Source organism: Sus scrofa, chromosome X (genome assembly GCF_000003025.6).
Source record: "Sus scrofa isolate TJ Tabasco breed Duroc chromosome X, Sscrofa11.1, whole genome shotgun sequence".
In the NCBI taxonomy this organism is placed as follows: Eukaryota; Metazoa; Chordata; class Mammalia; order Artiodactyla; family Suidae; genus Sus; species Sus scrofa.
In genome coordinates, this window is record NC_010461.5 from 47,067,978 (window position 1) to 47,091,258 (window position 23,281).

The following is a 23,281-nucleotide window of genomic DNA, read 5'->3' on the forward strand; positions in this document are numbered from 1 at the left end:
TCATAAGGCATATATTTACTAAAAGTTTTCAAAATGACACATTAAAAGTTTCAGGAATTTCCTAAGGTTAAAAATTAGGAGCATTTCCCCCAAAGAAAGCAGAATAGACTTTTTCTCCTTTAAAACAAAGAAAACAGGGGAAAAATAGTTTGGTGTGAGCTCCTAAGAGGATCTAGGAAAGAGGCATAACTTCAGGGATGTGGGGACAACTTCCTCATTTTATTTTAATCCATGATATATTTTAATCCTGGATCATTCAGAAGCCCAGGCCAGCTAAAACTGGAATTTATTAAAACCAAGAAGATTATGTACCCACCTGCAGCTCACACCAAGCAACCTCAACCCATGTTTCAGTGTCCAGTCCTTTATATACTGTTTTAAATGCTCCTCTTCCCAACTCTATGTCGAATTTCAGGAACCTGCCACTAGGAGAAGTAGCTACAGCCTTCATTTCTGCTTCTTCTTCCATTTCCTTTTCATTTTTCTCCTTGAGACAATCTTTTGAAGATTCTGACGTTCCCTTTGAATATTGTTCATATTTAACTTCTTGTCCACCTCTCAGCACATTTGTAGGAAGCTTTTCTACTCTTGGAATATTTGTTGCAGTCTTTATTCTCTCATCTTTGGAGGAAGATTCTGCAACTTTGTCATCTTCTGTCATCTCAACACTCTTTCGAAAGAATCTCTTCCTTTCTATAGTTTCTCTGGAAGCTGAGAAGGTACTGCTTTTCTCCTTTAGTCTAGTTTCCACTGTCAAAGTTGCTAAAACCTGAGGAACTCTGTTTTCCAATGAAACTCCATCAGGTTTCTCAGAATCTTCTGTGCTAGCTGGTTCCCCTGAATCAGTAGCCATTGTAATTAAGGTTGGCAGCAAAATTTTTCCTGTTCCACTCTTCAGTCCAGTTGCATCTCAGGTATCAGAATTATCAGAATGGACTTCCTTTTATGTGGTCATATGTTTCCATAGCAACCTGAACAGGGGAAAAAAGGATATATTAAAATCACCCCACAAAGGAAATCATTAAGGAGAAAAGTCACCTGACTATTTAATCCCTTTTTTCTTAATAAAAAGTTTGTTCTTTTTTCTGTCCAATCTTAGCAACCAGCAGACTCCAGGGATTGTGTCTTATCTTGTTTACCACGGTAGTCCTCAGGGCCTAGCAGACTACTTGGTATAAACCTCAGTAAGTCTTCATACTGCATGAACATGAGTTAGAAAACTAGTTCTCAGCCCCTTCTATTAATCGATCATATTTAAAGCAAATATCCAGACCCTGAGTTGGCTCAGCTACAAGGTAACACACACAGTAAACAAAACAAGCATATAATTTCTCAATAGGTGATTTTTGCCTAAGATTCTGGAACTAATCCAATAATTTTTTATTGTGGTAAAATTTAACCCTTTTAAAATGTGCAATTCAGTGACATTAAGTACATTCACAATGTTGTGCAATTATCACCACTATCCATTTCCAGAACTTTTTCATCATTTCAAACTAAAATTCTGTATCTATTAAACAATAACTCCCCATCTTCCAGCCCCTGGTAGTCTCTATGCTAATTTGGGTCTTTGTGAATTTGGTTATTCTAGGTACTTCATATAAGTAGAATCATACAATATTTGTCCTTTTGTGTCTAGCTCATTTCACTTGGCATAATGTTTTCAAGGTTCATTGATACTCTAGCAGGTATCATAATTTCATTCCTTTTTAAAGCTGAATAATAGTATCACATTTTGCTCATACATTAATCTGGTCAATGAATTGGGTTGTTCCTACCTTTTGACTACTGTGAGTAATGCTGCTACGAACATCCAAGAGTAGTTTTGAATAATGCAAATACTTGCTTATGAGCCTGCCTTCAGATTTAACAGAAACTACTATCAAATATTAACACAGTATACTAAAGAAAATGGCAAGAAAGACTTCAAAATATGCATCCTCTTGAACCAGCAATTCCACTTATAGGAACCTGCTAAAGAAAATAGTCAAGAGGAGTTTCCATTGTGGTTTAGCAGTAACAAACCCGACTAGTATCCACATGAGGACTTGAGTTCGATCCCTGGCCTTGCTCAGTGGGTTAAGGATCTGGCGTTGCCGTGAGCTGTAGTATAGGTTGCAGATGCAGCTCAGATCGGGCATTGCTGTGGCTGTGGTATAGGATGGCAGCAGCAGATCTGATTTGACCCTTAACCTGGGAATTTCCATATGCCACAGGTATGACCCTAAAAAGCAAAAAAAAAAAAAAAGAAAAAAAAAAAAAGAAGAAGAAGAAGAAAAAGAAAAGAAAAGAGTCAGGAATCTATGCAAAGATTTAACTATAAAGACATTCATTATAGTAACTATAATTTGGAAAAACTGTAAACATATAAGGGTTTAATTAAATATCTCAAAATGAGATAGGATATAGGATTTTAAAAACAATATAGTTTTTAGTGAGATGAAAAGACATTTTCTATATATTATATGGTTAAATGAAAAAAGAAACCTATACAACAAACTTCTATTACACATACACACATACATGATATTAACACTGAATGGTGGAATTATGGACTTTTCTATTTCTGCTTTTCTGTATTTCCTAAAATTTTCCACAAAGAACATGTGGAAATATGTGGAACATATAAGGAAAAAAAGGTTTTTCAAATGAATAGTCAAACCAGTAAAAAAAAATTCTTCCCTTCTCACCGCAAACATGGATCACAAAGTTAAGCATGTATATCTGTCATTATATTATACACCTTAGAAGGAAAAATTTGTCATGTCAAACAAAAATATACAGAAATAACAAATTTGAAAAACTGAAGAAAAACAACCCTGAACTAAAACCAACAAAATGGAGACAATTGGGAGTTCCCATCGTGGCTCAGTGGAAACAAATCTGACTAGCATCCATGAGGATGCAGGTTTGATCCCTAGCCTTGCTCAGTGGGTTAAGGATCCAGTGTTGCCATGAGCTGTGATGTAGGTCAGAGATGTGGCTTGGATCCCTTGTTGCTGTGCCTGTGGTGTAGGCTGGCAGCTACAGCTCCAATTTGACCCCTAGCCTAGGAACCTCCATATGCCATTGGTGCGGCCCTAAAAAGACAAAAAAAAAAAAAAAGAGAGAGACAACTGCCACTGCCCCAAACTGTTCTACACATACAGCACAATTCCTATCCAAGTCTCAGCTGGTTTCTTTGCATAAATTAACAAGTTGATTCTAAAATTCATATAGTGCTTCAAGGGACCCAAAACAGCTAACCCAAAATAATCTTTAAAAAGAACAAAGTTGGAGGACTCACATTTCCAATTTTAAAACCTACTATAAAGCTACAGTATTAAGACAGTGTGGTACTGACATAAGAATGAATGTATAGATAAATGGAATAAAAATAGAGTCAGCTTATTTTCAACAAGGGCACCAAGACAATACTAGGAAAGAACTACCTTTTCAAAAATGGTGCTATGACAGCTGGATATTCACATACAAAAGAATGAAGCTGGACTCTCTAAGCAGATTCCTAGAAAAGATGCCTGAACTGAGTCTCAAAGAAAGAAAATTAGCTCATCCAAGTACAGGGAAGATGACAAGCAACATCATGAAACAGAATAAGTGTGTAAACAGTTTGCTAGCAATAATAGAAGCAGGCAGATGAGGACAGAGAAACAGTCACCAAGAATTTCTATGCCATACAATGTAAACCAAGGAGATAGATTAGAGAGCTACTATAATAATCCAGGGAAGAGATGGGGAGGTTTGAATGAAAATAGTATCAAGAGGCAAGATACATTAACGATATACTAAATGCAAGATTTACTACCTAGGAATTCCCACTCTGGCACAACAGGATCAGCAGCACCACTGCAGTGCCAGAACACAGGTTCAATCCCAGGCCTGGCACAGTGGGTTAAAAAATCCAGTGTTGCCATTACCTGTGGCATAGGTCACAACTGTGGCTTGGATCTGATTCCTGGCCCAGGAACTCCATATGCCACACGGCAGTCAAAAACAAAAAGAAAAATTTTTTTTTTTTACTGCCTGAATGAATATGGTTGTGAGGGAAAAGGAAGAGTCTATAATAACTCCCAGTAATCTGCCTATCAAATGACACTACTAGGACAGAACTAAGAATTAAACTAATGGCTCATGAAGTGCTCTATGAGGTGACAGAGCCAAATCAATATACTTTGAAAGTTATTAAGACTAGTATTACCTGCAAGTGAAAAAAAGGTAACTAACAATGCCTTACTTAGGTAGAGATTTTTTTCGTTAACTTACTTAGATGTAATTTTGGACTTGGAAAAAGACCTGCAAGAATATACAAAGAGGAGTTGTTGCTGTGGTACATCAGGATCGGTGGCAACTTGGGGACACTGGGACACAGGTTCAATCCCATGTTGGGCACAGTGGTTAAGGACCCGGTGTTACCACAGCTGCGGTTTAGCCCGCAACTCTGGCTTGGATCTGATTCCTGGCCCAGGAACTCCATATGCTGTGAGGGTGACCAAAAAAAAAAAAAAAAAGAAAAGAAAAGAAAGAAAAAAAAAGAATATACAAAGAATCTCTTATACCCACCTCACTCACATCCCCAAATGTTAACATTTTAGGTGGGATATTCTTTTTTTATTCAATTAAAGTATAGGTGATTTACAACATTGTGCCATAGGTGGGATATTCTTAAGTAAGAATAATTTTATTTACTTCACTTAGCTAAAGGAAATTTACCCAGAAACCTCAAAAGCAAAGATCCAAAAGTAAGGCAAAAGGACTGCTAAACAGACAAAATAGGTAAAAACCAAAGAATTTAAGTTGGATAAAGCCTTCAAAATCTTTTACCTGTAGAACCTCTTTTAAAAAATGAAATCTAGGAGCTCCTGTCGTGGCGCAGTGGAAACAAATCCGACTAGGAACCATGAGGTTGTGGGTTCGATCCCTGGGCTTGCTCAGTGGGTTAAGGATCTGGCATTGCTGTGAGCTATGGTGTAGGTTTCCATATACCACAGATGCAGTTCAGATCCTGTGTGGCTGTGGCTGTGGCGTAGGCTGGCAGCTGTAGCTCTGATTGGACCCCTAGCCTGGGAACCTCCATATGCTGCGGGAGCGGCCCTAGAAAAGGCAAAAAAACAAAAAAAAAATTAAAAATTACATTAAAAATAAAAAATGAAATCTAATTTAGAACCCCAATATAAAAACAGAGAGACAAGTAGTACCCCACTGGTATAATAATTCTAATTATAATGTTTGGTCACCTGGTTTCCCAAACTATAGAATAAGAAGCAGCAAAGAAGAGGGATGGAGAAATGAGTGTTCCTTCAGTCTTTTAAAAACCAACCCTGGGAGTTCCCTTTGAGGATCAGTGGTTAATGAACCCAACTAGGATCCATGAAGATGCAGGTTTTGACCCTGGCCTTGCTCAGTGGGTTAAGAATCTGGTGTTGCCGTAGCTGTGGTATAGGTGGCAGACGTGGTTCGGATCCCGTGTTGCTATGGCTGTGGTGTAGGCTGGCAGCAGCAGCTCTGATTCAAACCCTAGCCTGGGAATTTCCATATACCACATGTGCAGCCCTAAAAAGCAAAAAACAAAACAAAACAAAACAAAAAACAAAAAACACCACAAAAAACAAAAAACCAAAAACCCAACCCTGGAGTTTCCATTGTGGCTCAGCAGTTACAAACCCAACTAGGATCCATGAGAATGTGAGTTCGATCCCTGGCCTCCCTTAGTGGGTTAAGGATCCAGTGCTGCCATGAGCTGTGGTGTAGGTCTCAAACACAGCTTGGATCCTGTGTTGCTTGTGGCTATGGTGAAGGGCGGCAGCTGCAGCTCCAATTCGACCCCTAGACAGGAAACTTCCATATGCCACAGGTGCAACTCTTAAAAGCAAAAAAATAAAATAAATAAAATGATAACCAACCCTAAGACAAAAAATATTACTAGAAACAAAGAAAGACATTTTATAATCATTGAAAGATTAATCAGGATAATATAACAATTATAAACCTATTGTTTGAGAGCCCCAAACAATAACTGACAAAACTGAAGAGAAAAATAAACAATTCAATAGTAACAGCAGATGATTTTAATACCCCATTATCAATACTGGAGAGAAAAACTAGACAGAAAACCAGCGAGAACCTGGAAAACTTAGCCAATACTATCAATCAACCTGACCTAACTGCCTCTATAAAACACTCCACCCAATCAGAACAAAATACACATTCTTTTCAAGAACACACAGAAAAATCTCCAGAACATTCTACGATAAATATGAAACTTGAAAAGATTACGCTAAGTGAAAGAAGCCAGAGGAAAGATCATATATATTCTGTGGTTTCATTTATACGGAATGTTTACAATATGCAAATCTATAGAGACAGAAAATAGATTAGTTGATGCCTAGGGCCAGGGCATAGGAACAGGACCGACTGCAAACTGGTACAAGAAATCTTTTGGGCGTGATGAAAATATTCTAAAATTAGATTGTGATCATAGGTATACGACTCCATAAATTTGCTAAAAATCACTGACCTTTATATCGGTGAATTTTTGATATATAAATTATATATTAATAAAATATGATGTTCTTTAAGAATCTTAAAGTATCGTGACTAAAATCAAAGCCATCATAGCATCAAATACGCCTTTTTAAAACTCTACTTTCTACCTCCTCCCCGACCTTCTGTCCACTCTCCTTATCTACAGCTTGGCCTCCTGGGTTGAGAATCATTGGTCTGAAGGGAAAAGACCTGACAACAATAAAATGTAAAGTTGGTAGCCTAAGGGTAAACAATGAATAATAAATTTTTAAAAATCAGGCAAAGGACTTCACTAAGCATAGTATATCTGCTGCTTTTTCATCATGGAGTCAACAGCTTCTTTTTTTTTTTTTTTTAGGGCAGCAGTTGCAGCACATGGAAGTTCCCAGGCTAGGGAGCTAATCAGAGCTACAGCTGCCAGCCTATGCCACAGTCACAGCAACTCCAAATCTGAGCTGTGTCTGTGACCTACACCACAGCTCACGGCAATGCTGGATCTTTAACCCAGTGAGCAGGACAGGGATCAAACCTGCATCCCCATGGAAACTAGTCAGGTTCATTTCCACTGAGCCACAATGGGAACTCCGATCCAATAGCTTCTTGACCTTAAAACAGAGTTTCAGAACAGCTTTGGAGTGGGAGAAACCTAAAATCAATCGTGGTTCTCACTCCTCAGAGATTTGGGGCAAATTACTTAACCTTATTCATTCTTGATTTCATTTGTGAAATCTCACAGGAATAATATGAAAATAAAATGGAAATATAAAGTACTTAGCACGGTGCCTGGAACAATATAATAATCAATAAATGGAAGCTTTAATTTCTTACTTCTTAATAACCCCAAGGGGCAGCACTATATTAAAACACCATTCAACAATACTCAAGAAAACATTAAATGCTTTTTAGGAGATTCTATTTAGTAAGGCTAAAGAGTATATAATACATTCTTTTAAAGCTTTCCAGTAATAAACCATGGTGGCATTGCTAAAGGGGTATGCTTCAATGACCAGGATAATATCTCTTCTATACTCAGCAGTGCAGAAACATAGCTCAGTGAAATGTTCCACAAAAATCAGGCCTCAAACCTGAAGTCTCTTACTGAGTTCAACAGCTATGTATCATAACCTATGTGTGACCATTCTTTCCTTCATAAAATGGTAACAGTAATTTAAGCCCTAGGCATATGCATAAAAACAATTGCAATTGTTGAAATTATAGGGGAAAATCTCACAAATCTGTGCCCCATATCTACCCCTCCAATATGCTGTTATATAGGCTTGGAGCGTTTGAGTTAAGAGCTCAGGATAATTTTTCCCCCTGTAGCTTATGTGGTTCTATCCATGGAAAATCCAGCATACAATCAGTACTTTGTCAATCAATGGCTCGAAAATTTCTTCAACTTCTGGAACCATTAATTGGAAGAATTTATATTTACATAGTCAGAATTACACAGTAAAAATTTTCCAAAATCCTCTATCTCTCTCATTCATGTGATTCATACCAATAAACATTTACCAAGTGCCAAGCACTATGTCAGGGTCTGGTGATAAAAGGACAAAAGCCAGTCTCTGTCCTCAAGGAGCCTACAGTTTATCCAAGCTTAAGACATACCACTGCTGGAGTTCCTGTCCTGGTTCAGTGGAAATGAATCTGACTAGCCATCCATGAGGACGCAGGTTCAATCCTTGGCTTCGCTCAGTGGGTTAAGGATCTGGCATTGCCATGAGCTGTGATGTAGATCGCACACACAGCTCACATCTGGCATTGCTGTAGCTGTAGCATATGCCAGCAGCTACAGCTCTGATTCAGCCCCTAGCCTGGGAACTTCCATATGCCACTGGTGCGGCCCTAAAATGACCAAAAAACAAAAAACAAAACAAAACAAAAAAGGCATACCACTGCTGACTTATAGTTCAAGAAGGTGAAATGAACATCTGTATCTCTTATACTTTCTAAGACCCTGGAAATGTGACGGTAAAAAAAAAAAAAGTACAAAAATATAAATCGTACATATAAATAATGGCATAGCAAATACAAGATTTCAAAAATTTCTGACAGAGAAGACAGGAAAGAACAGGCTGATAACACAAATCAAAGGAATGCTACAAGCTAAAATATGTAATAGAAAGGGTTCAACCCAGAAGGAAGCTAACTTGCAGGGCAATACCCTAGAGGGGTTCCACACTCAAAGAACTGATCCTAAAGAGGGCCAGAGTGAGGAAAAGGCTGAAAACACGGATTAACTAAAGGTCTGAGTCATGACGCAGCCAACAAACTCCCCCCCCACCACCAAAAAAGAAAGAAATTCCTGCACAGGGAGTACCAAATTCAACAAAATAGGAAGAACAAGGGCACCCTGGTACAAAGCCCTCTGCCCTCTGGCATTTGGGCCCTCCAAGGGTAAAAGCCAACTGCCTACCCACTCTCCCCCAAATAAAGCAATCCTTCCTAGGTACACAGAACTCCTAGTCAGCCCTCCTACTAGCTCATTCTTAAATATGAACAGAATCAGGAGACAGCCATTTGAAAAAAATCTGTAACACAAAAGACAAAGAACAAGAACAAGAAGAAAAGGTCCTTGGAAGAGTTGAAATAATTCAAGAAATCATTTTTAATTTAATTTTAAAAATATAACCAAAAGATTCAAAAATCAAAGAAAGAGTTATATAACGGACAGGTTCACTCCCAAATCTATTTCCCATCCATTCAGTTCCCCTCAACTCTCCAGACAGGTTACCACTCATTAGATTCTTACAGCAAATAAGCAAATATAAATACATGTTCTCTCTTTCCCTTTCTACATGAAAAGTAGCACAGTACATCCAAAGCTTTTTTTATAATCACAATAATTTAAGATACTTTTTTCCTTGTCACTACATAGAAAGGTTCCTCACTGTTATTTCTTAATATATATATGATAATGGTAATGATTACTTGCTATGACAGTTAACATTGCATATTTCATTTTGTATATATATGTCTGTGTGTATATTGTATGTAGAGTGTGTGTGTGTGTGTGTGTGTGTGTGTAGTACACATACATGTAAATTCCCAGAGTGGGATTGCTGGATCAAAGGAATGTATATATTTAACTTTTATTGAAGTATACTAATAAATACTATACTATATATAATATATATATATATACACACACACTAATATATCCATAAGAGTACACAGAATTGATGTATATCTTTATATAATGCTGCCAAAACACCTTCCATGGGCACTGTACCAATTTAAACTCCTACCTATAATGTGTGAGAGTGTCTATTACCCCACAGCCTTGACAGAAAAAAAGCTGTTATCAAACATTTTGATTTTTTACATGCTGATAGGTTTAAAAAAGAAATTACGGTGTGGTTTCAATTAGCATTTATCTCATGAGTGAGGTTAAGCATTCTTTCACAAAAACAATAATTAAAGTCAGGAATAAGCCAAGAATTCCTATTATCATTACTACCACTTAAGGAAATAAAACAAGACATACAAATATTTGAAAATAGGAGACAAAAATCTAAACTGGCAGATTTTCTGATTATCTAGAAAATCCAAGTAAATCAACTAATAGACTATAATAGGAACTAACAAGACAGCTCAGCAGAAAGGCTAAAGTCAAAAATCAACAAACAAAATCAATAGTTTGCTATATAACAGAAATAATCAATTAGAAAACATAATCTAACACTGTAAATCAGCTATATATTAATTTAAAAATGAATAATGAGGAGTCATTTCACCACAATGCTTGACGCATGCTGGACTCTGCATGAGTTCCATTCATTGAAGAATTTATAACCAATGTGCCAGGCACTGTGCTAGGTCCTGAAGTTGCCATCAAGATAAATGAACAAGCCTGCCCTTGAGCTCCTCACCACCCAGTTGGGGATAGAGACCTCAGGTTAAAAAAACTCTGGGTCATGGACAGGATTAAGATGGTGGAATAGAAGGAATGGAGCTCAACTTCTCCCCTAAAAACAACAAAATTCACAACTAAAGGCTGAGCAATCTTCAACCAAATGGACTGGAAACCTTAAAAAAAGATATCCTACTCCAGAAGACAAAGAGGAGGACACATCAAGAGGTAGGAGGGGCGATTTCACAAATTGAACAATGCCATACCGCCTGGGTGGGAAGCCCCACAGACTGGAAACTAACTGGTTCACAGAGACTCACCTACAGGAGTCAGAGTTCTGAGCCCCACATCAAACTCCCACCTGTGGGGATCTGGCACTGGGAGAAAGAGCCCCCAGAGCATCTGGCATTGAAGGCCAGTGGGGCTTGTATGCAGGAACTCAACGGGACTGGAGGAAATGGAGACCCCATTCTCAAAAGGTGAACACAGTCTTTCACGTGCACTGGGTCCCAGGGCAAAGCAAAGTCTCCATAGGAAATCTGGGTCAAACCTGACTGCAGTTCTTGGAGGACATCCTGAGAAAACAGGGGTGAATGTAGCTTGTTGTGAGGGAAGGACATTGGAAGGAAAGCTCTTGGGAATATTCAGCAGCATGCCTTTCTCTGGAGGTGGCCATCTCGGGAAAATCTGGCCCCACCCATCAGTCAGAGCTGAGAAGCCCCCTAGGGCAAACAACAATCCAGGAGGGATCACAGCCCTGCCCCAAAGTAAAGGGCTACCTAAAGACCCCTCAGGCACACAGCTGCCTCTAATCCCATCCAGAGACTAAGCCCCACCCACCAGTGGGCAGGCATCAGCCCCTCCATCAGGAAGCCTACAGCAAGCCCCCATAGCCACTTCAGCCACAAGGGGGGCAGACACCAGAAGAAAGAGAGGCTACAACTCTATTATCTGTAAAAAGGTCACCACACCAAAAACCTATAAAAATGAAAAGACAGAGAACTATAACTCAGATGAGGGAGAAAGGGAAAACCCCAGAAAACCAGCTAAGCAATGAGGAGATTCTCAGCCTCCAGGAAAAAGATTTTAGCCTGTTGATGCTGAAGATGATGCAAGACATTGGAAATAAACTGGAGGCAAAGATGGATACCTTACAGGACACACTGACCAAAGAGATACAAGATATAAAACTTAAACAAGAAGAGATGCAAAATACAATAACTGAAATAAAAAATTCACTAGAAGCAGCTAACAGCAAAAGACAGGAGGCAGAAGAACGAATAAGTGAGGTGGAGGACGTATTAGTGGAAATTACAGATGCGGAACAGAAAGGTGAAAAAAGATTGAAAACAAATGAAGAGAGTCTCAGAGAACTCTGGGACAACGTTAAACGTGCCAACATCCGTATTCCACGGGTGCCAGAAGGAGAAAAGAGAGAGGACAGAAAAAAATATTCCAAGATATAATACCCCAAAACATCCCTAACATGGGAAAGGAATCACTCACTCAAACCCAGGAAGCACAACGAGTACCATATAAAATAAACCCAAGGAGGAATACACCGAGACACATATTATTCAAACTGACCAAAATTAAAGACAGAGAAAATCTTGAAAGCAGCTACAGAAAAGAAACAAATCACATACAAGGGAACCCAAATAAGGTTATCAATCGATTTTTCTGCAGAAACTCTGCAGGCCAGAAGGGAGTGGCATGATATACTTCACATGATGAAAGGAAAAAACCTCCAACCAAGATGACTTTACCCAGCAAGGCTCTCATTCAGATTTGAAGGAGACATCAAAACCTTCACAGATAAGCAAAAGTTGAGAGAATTCAGCAGCACTAAACTAGCCTTACAACAAAATACTAAAGGAACTTCTCTAGGCAGAAAAGAAAAGACAGCAACAGGAAACAAAAACACCACAAATGACAAGGATCACCAGTAAAGGTATATCTACAGTAAGGATACGAAATCAACCATGCACAATTACCCCACCAAAATCAGAAATCATGAGACGAGGTGGGTACGAATGCAGGACACTACAGATGAACTTGCAATTAAGAGAACAACAACTTAAAACAATCTCCTAGACATATAGACTCGTATCAAAACTTCAGAATAACTGCAAACCAAAAATCCACAATTGATACACAAAGAAAAATCAAATCAAATACAACACGAAAGACAGTAATTAAACCACAAGAGGAGAGAACAAGAGAAGAAGGGAAGAATAAAGAGCAAGAAAAACAAATCCAAAGCAATTAATAAAATGGCAATAAGGACATACATAGCAATAATTACCTTAAATGTGAATGGACTAAACGCCCCAACCAAAAGACACAGACTGGCTGAATCGATACAAAAACAAGACCCATATATATATGCTGTCTTCAAGAGACCCACTTCACTTCTAGGGACACACACAAATTGAAAGTGAGAGGATGGAAGGACATAGTCCAGGCAAACGGGGATCAAAAGAAAGCTGGAGTAGCAATACTCATAACAGACAAAATAGACCTTAAATTGAAGAATATTTTAAGAGACAAGGAAGTCATTACATAATGATCAAAGGATCAATCCAAGAAGAAGATAGAGCAATTTTAAATATCTACGCACCCAACGTAGAGTCACCACAATATATAAGGCAACTGCTAACAACCTTAAAAGGAGAAATCAACAATAACACAATCATAGTGGGGGACTTTAACACCCCACTTACAGAAATGGACAGATCAACCAGACAGAAATTCAATAAGGAAACACAGGCCCTGAATGATGCATTAGACCTGATGGACTTAAAAGATATTTATAGGACATTCCATCCAAAAGCAACAGAATACACATTCGTCTCAAGTGCACATGGAACATTCTCTAAGATTCATCACATCCTGGGCTACAAATCCATCCTCGGTAACTTTAAGAAAATTGAAATCATACCAAGCATCTTTTCCGACCACAATGCTATATGACGGGAAATCAACAACAAGAAGAAAACTGCAAAAAACACAAACACATGGAGACTAAACAACATTCCACTAAACAACCAATGGATCACTGAAGAAATCAAAGAGGAAATTAAAAAATACCTAGCAGCAAAAGACAACAAAGATACCACACTCCAAAACCTATGGGATACAGCAAAAGCCGTTCTAAGAGGAGAGTTTATAGCAATACAAGCCCACCTCGGAAACAAGAAAAAGCTCAAATAAACAAGCTAACTTTACATCTAAAGTAGCTTGAGAGAGAAAAACAGACAAGACCTAAAGGTAGTAGAAGGAAAGAAATCATAAAGATCCGAGCAGAAGTCAGTGAAATAGAAACGAAGAGAACCATAGAAAAGATCACTGAAACGAAAAGCTGGTTCTTTGAAAAGATCAACAAATTTGATAAACCCCTAGCATAAACGAGAGAGGACTCAAATCAATAAAATTAGAAATGAAAAAGGAGAAGTAACAACAGATATCACAGAAATACAAAGGGTCATAAGAGACTACTCTATGCAACTATATGCCAATAAAAGGGAAAACCTAGAGGAAATGGACAAATCCTCAGAAAAGTACAATCTTCCAAGACTAAACCAAGATGAAATAGAAAAGACGAATGGACCCCTCACAAGAACTGAAATTGAAACTGTGATTGAAAAACTTCCAACAAACAAAAGTCCAGGACCAGAGGGCTTCACGGCCAAATTCCATCAAACATTTAGAGAAGAGCTAACACCTCTCCTTCTGAAACTATTTCAAAAAATTGCAGAGGAAGGGATACTCCCAAACTCATTCCATGAGGCCACCATCACCCTGATACCAAAACCAGACAAAGATACCACAGCAAAAGAAAACTACAGGCCAATTTCACTGATGAACATCGATGCAAAAATCCTCAACAAAATACTAGCAAACCGCATCCAACAATACATTAAAAGGATTGTACATCAGGATCAAGTGGGATTTATCCCAGGGATGCAAGGGTTCTTCAATATCCGCAAATCCAACAGTGTGATATACCACATTAACAAACTGAAGAATAGAAACCATAGGATCCTCTCCATAGACACAGAAAAAGCCTTTGACAAAATCCAACACCCATTTCTGATTAAAAACCCTTCAGAAAGTGGGCATAGCGGGATCCTACCTCAACATGATGAAGGCCATATATGACAAACCCACAACGAACATCATTCTCAATGGTGAAAAGCAGAAAGCATTCCTGCTGAGATCAGGAACAAGACAAGGATGTCCGCTCTCGCCACTACCCTTCCACATAGTTTTGGAAGTCCTAGCCATGGCAATCAGAGAAGTAAAAGAAATAAAAGGAATCCAAATTTGAAAGGATGAAGTAAAACTATCACTATTTGCAGAAGACATGATACTATACCTAGAGAATCCTAAAGACTCTACCAGAAAACTGTTAGAGCTCATCCATGAATTTGGTAAAGTCACAGGATACAAAATTAATACCCAGAAATCGACGGCATTTCTATACACTCACAATGAAAGAGCAGAAAAAGAAATTAAGGAAGCAATCCTGTTTACCATTGCATCCAAAAGAATAAAATACCTAGGAGTAAACCTACCCAAAGAGACAAAAGACCTGAACTCTGAAAACTATAAGACACTGATGAAATAAGTCAAAGATGATACAAATAGATGGAAAGACACACCATGCTCGTGGATTGGGAGAGTTAATATTATCAACATGACTATACTACCTAAGGCAATCTACAGATTCAATGCAATCCCTATCCAATTACCAAGACATTCTTCACAGAACTCAAACAAAATAGTTTCAAGGTTGTGTGGAAGCACAAAAGACCCAGAATAGCCAAAGACATCCTGAAACAGAAAATGCAGCTGGAGGAATCAGGCTCCCGGACTTCAGACTCTACTACAAAGCAACAATCATCAAAACCGCATTGTACTGACACAAAGACAGAGATATAGATCCGTGGAACAGGACAGAAAGCCCAGAAGTCAACCCACGCACCTACAGCCAACTCATCTGTGACAAAGGAGGCAAGAAGATACAATGGAGAAAGGACAGCCTGTTCAATAAGTGGTGCTGGGAAAACTGGACAGCCACATGGAAAAGAATGAAATTAGAACACTCCCTAACACCATCCACAAAAATCAACTCCAAATGGACTAAAGACCTAGATATAAGACCAGACACCATAAAACTCTTAGAGGAAAACATAGGCCAAACACTCTCTGACATAAACGACAGCAACATCTTCTCAGGTCCACCTCTTAGAGTATTGACAACAAAAACAAAAACAAACAAATCGGACCTACTCAAACTGAAAAGTTTCTGCACAGCAAAGGAAACCCTAAACAAAACGAAAAGACAACCCACAGAATGGGAGAACATCTTTGCAAGTGAATCCACTGACAAGGGATTCATCTCCAAAATTTAGAAACACCTTCTGCAGCTACATACCAAAAAAAAAAAAAAAAAAAAAAAAAACCCATCAAAAAATGGCCAGAAGATCTAAACACACAATTCTCCAAAGAAGACATACAGACGGCCCAAAAACACATGAAAAGATGTTCAACATCACTCAGTATTAGAGACATGCAAATCAAAACCACTCTGAGGTTCCACCTTACACCAGCCAGAATGGCCATCATCCAAAAGTCTACAAACAATAAGTGCTGGAGAGGGTGTGGAGAAAAAGGAACCCTAGTGCACTGCTGGTGGGATTGTACATTGGTGCAACCACTGTGGAAAGCAGTATGGAGATTCCTCAGAAAACTAAAAATAGAACTACCATTTGATCCAGCCATCCCACTTCTGGGCATCTATCCAGAGAAAACCACGACTCGCAAAGACAGTTCATTGCAGCACTATTTGCAATAGCCAAGACATGGAAACAACCTAAATGTCCATCGACAGAGGAGTGGATCAAGAAGATGTGGTACATATACACAATGGAATGTGACTCGGCCTTTAAAAGGAGTGAAATACCGGCATTTTTAGCAACATGGATGGACCTAGAAATTATCATGCTAAGTGAAGTCAGCTATACAATGAGACACCAACATCCAATGCTTTCATTGACATGTGGAATCTGAAAAAAGGGCAGACTGCACTTCTTTGCAGAACAGATGCTGACTCACAGACATTGAAAAACCCATGGTCTCCAGAGGAGACAGTTTGGGGGTGGGGGGATGTGCTTGGGCTGTGGGAGGGAATTCCTGTGAAATCAGATTGTTATGATCATTATACAACTACAGATGTGATAAATTCATTTGAGTTATAAGAAAAAAATAAAATAAATAAAAACAAACAAAAAAGAAAACTATGTGATGTACAATATAAAAAAAAAATGAATAATGAGGAGTTTCCGTCATGGTGCAGCAGTAAGAAATCCGACTAGGAACCATAAGTTTGCGGGTTCAATTCCTGGCCTTGCTCAGTGGATTAAGGATCCAACATTGCTATGAGCTGTGGTGTAGTTCGCAGACGCAGCTTGGATCTGGCATTGCTGTAGCTGTGGTATAGGCTGGCAGATCCAGCTCCAGTTAGACCCCTAGCCTGGGAATCTCCATATGCCACGGGTGCAGCGTTAAAAAGACAAAAGACAAAATAAAAATAAAAATTAATAATGAAAACTTTAATTCAAAAAACAACTATCCTAAGGTGAGGGCTCAGGGGCAGGTAGCACCAAGAAGGGGTAGGCAGGATGGGTCACTGCAACTATAAATATAAATATATATAAACTGTCTTGCTCATAAGAGCAACAAAGTTATAAAATACTCATCTAGGAATAAACTCAAGAAGAAATATGCAACACCTGTTACTGAAGTTCATAAAATACACCTTTTTTGATAGAAAGACCCAATACCAGCATCTTCACAAACCCCCTCTGAGATTATTCCAAAGCCAATGCAAACCCAACAAAAATCCCAAAGAGATATTTTAGTCAAAAATTGACAAACTGATTTGAAGAGTACAAGGAAAGCCAAGAAAATCTTAAAAAAAAACCACTGAGAATCTGTGTTACCAGATATTACATATAGTACAGCTAACGTAAGTTAAACAACGTGGTGTCAGCACAGAAATAGAAAACTGGACTAATGGAATAGAACAATCAGTTCAGAAACAGACACATGTATCTATGGGAATGTAGTCTCATGGTAAAGATGACATTTCAAATTTATGAGGAACAGCTAGCAGAATAAATAATGTCAGAATAATCTGCCATCAACTTTGGGAGAAAAAAGTTAAAGCCCTACTTAAAGCAGTCAAAATAAATTCCAGGAGTTCCCGTCATGGCTTAGAGGAAAGGAATCTGACTAGCCATCCATGAGGACGCAGGTTCCATCCCTGGCCTCGCTCAGTGGGTTAAGGATCCAGCGTTGCCATGAGCTGTGGTGTAGGTCGCAGACATGGCTCAGATATGACATTGCTGTGGCTGTGGCATAGGCCAGTGGCTACATTCCGATGTGACCCTTAGCCTGGGAACCTCCATATGCCACAGGTGTGGCCCTAAAAAGACAACCAATCAATCAATCAATCAATATATAAATTCCAGGTATATTAAAGAGCTAAACATAAAAAACAAAACTACATAACTATTATAAGAAAATACAGCAGAATATATTTCTAACCTGAAGAAAGGCTTTAGAGATAAAATACAAAGACCATTAACAAAAATAATTCATTTGGCCATTTGACCATGAACAAAGTTAAAAGATAAACAACAGACTGGGAGCAAACATTTGAAACATGTATAGCAAATATATAAAGAATATATAAAGAACTAAAAAAATCAGTAAGAAACACAAATGGCCAATATATGTATGGTGGGGGGATGGCTCAAACTCCTTAGTAAGCAGAGAGATGAAAATTCAAACAATTCAATATCATTTTTTCCTCTATTAGATGAACAAAAATTCTATATCTGTTAATATCACATTTTGAAAAGTATATGAGAAATTTAGCACTCCGTGTACTGTTGGCAGATAAACTGGAATAGACTTTTCATACAGCAAATTCCAAATATCCAGTAATATACCTGTACTGTGTAATAATATGCATGTTTAAAAACTGATAAACATACACTGATTTATAAAAATCTCTGACATATACTATTGAGAAAAGTAAATTGTAATACAACATATACATTACACTTACATACTTCATAAATTATATATACATATATATAAGCAAACAAAACTCAATATTTTTAAATGTACTCATATATGTGTAAAAGCATATAAAAAAGACTGGAAGGATATGCTCTAAACTGATCCTAGTGGCTAAAGAAGCATGTGGTATGAAATACTGTGTATCCATTAAAAAGAATAAAGTGAACATACACATACTAACATGAAAAGAGCCTTAAATCATATTCTTTGGGGAGAAAAGTAAGTCATAAAAGACATTTTTTTTTTTTTTTTTACTTTTTTTTTAGGGCCACACATGTGGCATATGGAAGTTCCCAAGCTAGGGGTCGAATCGGAGGTGCAGCTGCCAGCCTATGCCACAGCCACAGCAATGCCAGATCTGAGCCACATCTGTAACCTACACCACAGTTCACAGCAACACTGGATACTTAACCCACTGAGTGAGGTCAAGGATCGAACCCGCATACTCATGGATGTTAGCTGGGTTCGTTACTGCTGAGCCACAACAGGAACTCCATAAAAGATATTTTTTATTTGTATATGTACATACATATGCATGTAAATACAGAGGGGAAAAAAGACTACAAATTCACAGTCAACTCTTTTGGGGTGGGGGCGGTGCTCCGATGCCATGCAGAAGTTCCTGGACCAGGGATGGAACCCACCCCACAGCAGCAACCGGAGCCACTGTAGTGACCATGTCTGATCCTTAACCTGCTAAGCCACACAGGAACTCCCCACAGTCAACTCTGAACAATGATTACTCACTGGGAGGGAAGGAAACTGGGTAAAAGGGGAATTTAAGGTTTCAATCTACCTCTATATTATTTTAATTCATTAAAGCAGAATTATCCATCAACAACCTATACCAAGAATCAGTTAAAGATACTATAATTTCTAAAAATAACTGAGGGAAGGCCAAAAAAAAGTATGTGCAACATATATGCAAATGAATATTATCAGTTAACACTTATTGGGTGCTTTGTGCCAAGCACTGTAAGTTCTTTCAGGCATTTTCTCATATAATCACAAGGATCTTGAGGTAAATAACATTTTTATCCCTATTTTAACAAATGAGGAAACTACACTCATAAAATTAAGTTAAACTTCCCTAAGATTACACAGCTAGTAAAAAAAAAAAAAAAAAAAAAAAAAACAGGGGCAAAATTCAACCCTGGCAACTGACTCTCATGTCCACTCTTAAATAGTCATAATATGGGGCCACATTTGACTTGGAGCCACATGAACACACCATACACAATCCTGAATTGCACAGATGCATACATTGTATAACCACATCACAGTCCTTGGGAGTTTATAACACTAAAACTATCTTCTTCCTCATGTCCGTCCTCCACTTTTACTTTAGCAAGGTCATTTCCTCAATTAAGGATGCTCATTTTGTGGGATGAAATACTATAAAACTGGATTGTGATGATCATTGTACAATTACAAATGTAATAAATTCATTGAGTAATGAAAAATGTTTTTAAAAGATGCTCATTTTATGTGAAAAAATTCCTAGATCCAAACTAGAAAAAGAATCAAAATCATCTCCATCTTCTTTCATCATCAAAACTAAACAATTTCTATCTATCAACCATCCACCCTCCGATCTCTAATTAACACCTTACTCTGCCTAACCCTTTATAAGGATGATAGCCAAACTACATACAGCCCTCAGGCCAAACCTATCTCACCTCCCTGCCAGTTTTTGTAGAGCAGGTGAGTTGAGAAAGATTCTCACATTTTTAAATGGTTGGAAAAAAATCATAAGAATAGTATTTCATGGCACGTGAAAATTATTCAAAATTCATATTTCGGTGTTCATAAACAGTGTCACTGGAACATAGCCATGCTAATTCATTTAAACATTACCTATGACTGCTACAACAGCAGAGCTGAGTCATGGCAACAGAGACTCCATAGCCCACAAAGCCTAAAATATTTGCTATCTGGTCATTTACAGAGAAAGTTTATCAACTTTTGATTTATAGTTTTCCAAAAAACTTCCTCTATTTAATTCAATTACTCCTAACAAAAACCTTGCAAGCTACTTGGTATTTGTCTGAATTCTGAAAATTAAGAAGGCTCAGAGAAGTTTAGTTTCTTCCCCAAGTCACAGAGCTAGTAAGTGATGGGGAGAATTCTGGTACCCTGGTTTTCTAGCTCTAAATCCAACATACTTTCTACCACACTACCACTTTCTAAGAACCCAATCCCTTCTGATTAATCAATGAGTTCAGACATTTGGTACTAAAATTTACCAGATGGAGAGAGACAAAAAAGATTTAAATTGGTGGGAAAACATGTCCCAGTTGAGAAATTCAGGCTCCAAAAATTTCATATGTAGTTGTATGATTTACAAAGTATACTTTCTCATTTATTTAGCAAAGAAGCCCTGCTAAATAGGTAGGGCTTTTGTTTCATTTAGTAACAAATAAAGAAATATATGCTCATAGAATTGTACAAGATAATACTGAGGCAAGACCAGAACCCACTTGGGAACACTGGCTCTTCTCATGAGGAATATACCCGTTGTTGTTTTTTCCCTTAGAAACAAAAAGCAGTAGCTCACATATTCTAAACAGTAAGAAACAGGAGTTCCCTGATGGCCTAGCGGGTTAAGGATCCAGCATTGTCACTACAGTGGCTCAGGTCGCTGCTACAGGGACAGGTTTGATTCCTGGCCCAGGAACTTCTGCATGCTGTAGATACAGCAAAAATATAAATAAGTAAATAAATTAAATAGTAGAAACTAAAATGTTATTTTAGAAAGGATAAACTAACAATTTAACAAAATAACAACAGAAGGGATACTCTTAACATCCAGATCTCTGTTCAAAGTCATCTCCTCAAAGAAGCCCTCCAAACTAACCACCTGAGCCAAAGAGGCTCTTCCCCAACATCCTGGCACACTTCAAAATTTTCTATTCTTAGAGTTTATTTCATGAAATATTTGTTGACAGTCTGTTGTCCTCCACTGTAATGTAAGCTCAAAGATGGCAGAGTCATTGCCTGCTTTGCTTCCTTTTCATCTATCCCCAACACAACAACCCTGGCAAATTGGAGGAATGCAATAAATACTTGTTGAATGAATGGTAGAATCTACATATACACTGGATAAGTCATACTCCATAATTCACTTAGGCTAACAGATTCAGTGTATAAGTTATCAGAGTATTTGAAAGATTCCTTAGCAAATCAACCATATATTGTCAAGGTTTTTCCTCTTGCCAGAAAGAAACCTTCAAAGGCTAATTCAATGGAAATGCCAGTAAGGCAAAAATTATTCTTTGGGCAGCAGTGGATATAATCACTGCTGAACTAGCACCTTATAGGTCTTAAGCCTGATTAAGCAAATTTCCCATTCTTGTATTAAAACACACCCCCTAGGTTTTTTTAATTCAAATGTCCATATTTTAATTAGGTTTAACTATGGCTGAAATTTATCAACCATTTGCGCTGTGCTAAATTTTAATCCTCATTTTTACAAGTAACCAAACTGAAATAATCTTACATTATTCCTAAATGAACAGAATAATATATGGGTGATTACAACCCAGGACACAAGTAAAAAGTCTCCACCATATGATCCAGCAATTCCACTTCTGGGTATTTATTCAAAGAAAATGAAAACACTAATTCTAAAAGATAATGCACCATTATATTTATTGCAGCATTATATACAATAGTCACAACATGGAAGCCCTCAACAGAGGAATGGATAAAGAAGTTGTGGTATACATATATACAATGGAATATTACTCAGCCATTACAAAGAATGAAATAATGCCATTTGCAGCAACATGGACAGACCTAGAGATTATCACACTAAAAGTAGTAAGTCAGAAAAAGAAAGACAAATACCATATGATATCACTTATGTGTGGAATCTAAAATATGACACAAATCAACATACATATGAAACAAAAACAGACTCACGGATATAGAGAATAGACTTGTGGTTGCCAAGGGGAAGAGGGGGTGGGATAAGAGAAAGACTGGGAGTTTGGAATTAGCAGAAGCAAACATATAGGATATATAAATAATAAGGTCTTACTGTATAGTACAGGGAACTATATTCAATATCCTGTGATAAACCACAATGGAAAAGAATATGAAAAAGAATATATATGTATAACTGAATCACTGTGCTGCACAGCAGAAATTAACACACTGTAAATCAACTGTACTTCAATAAAAAATTATACATCCCAATTTTATCTCAATAAAACTGGAAAACAGATAAAGTAAAAAGACAACTCATAGAATGGAAAAAAAACATTTGCAAATCATATATCTGATCAGGTTCTAGTACCTAGAATATATTTTTTAAAAATTTATATAACTCAACAATAAAAAGATAAACAACCAAATTTTTAAATGGGCAAAGGACTTACATAGACATTTCTCCAAAGAAGAAACTCAAATAGGGGGAGTGGGAGGGAGTGGGGTGGTTTGGGAGCTTGGGGTTAATAGATACAAACTATTGCCTTTGGAATGGATTACCAATGAGATCCTCCTGTGTAGCACTGGGAACTATGTCTAGTCACTTATGATGGTGCATGACAATGTGAGAAAATAGAATGTGTACATGCATGTGTAACCGGGTCACCATGCCGTACAGTAGAAAAAAATGTATTGGGGAAATAACTATTAAAAAAATAAGGACACAACCTAGAATAGATTTATAAGGAGATCCTGCTGAATAGCATTGAGAACTATGTCTAGATACTCATGTCGCAACAGAAGAAAGGGTGGGGGAAA

At 37.8% G+C, this 23,281-nt stretch overlaps 1 protein-coding gene across 6 annotated transcripts in view; it reads right to left on the reverse strand.

Annotated features, from left to right (window-relative positions):
* Positions 1-23,281, reverse strand: part of WNK3 (WNK lysine deficient protein kinase 3) — a 172,679-nt gene that overhangs the window by 144,391 nt on the left and 5,007 nt on the right. For all 6 annotated transcript variants that reach the window (XM_013986189.2, XM_013986188.2, XM_013986187.2 and 3 more), the window contains exon 2: positions 317-971. In XM_013986189.2, coding sequence (XP_013841643.1) covers positions 317-853 — 537 coding nt within the window. In that variant the 5' untranslated portion in view covers positions 854-971. The remainder of the gene's footprint in view (positions 1-316; positions 972-23,281) is intronic.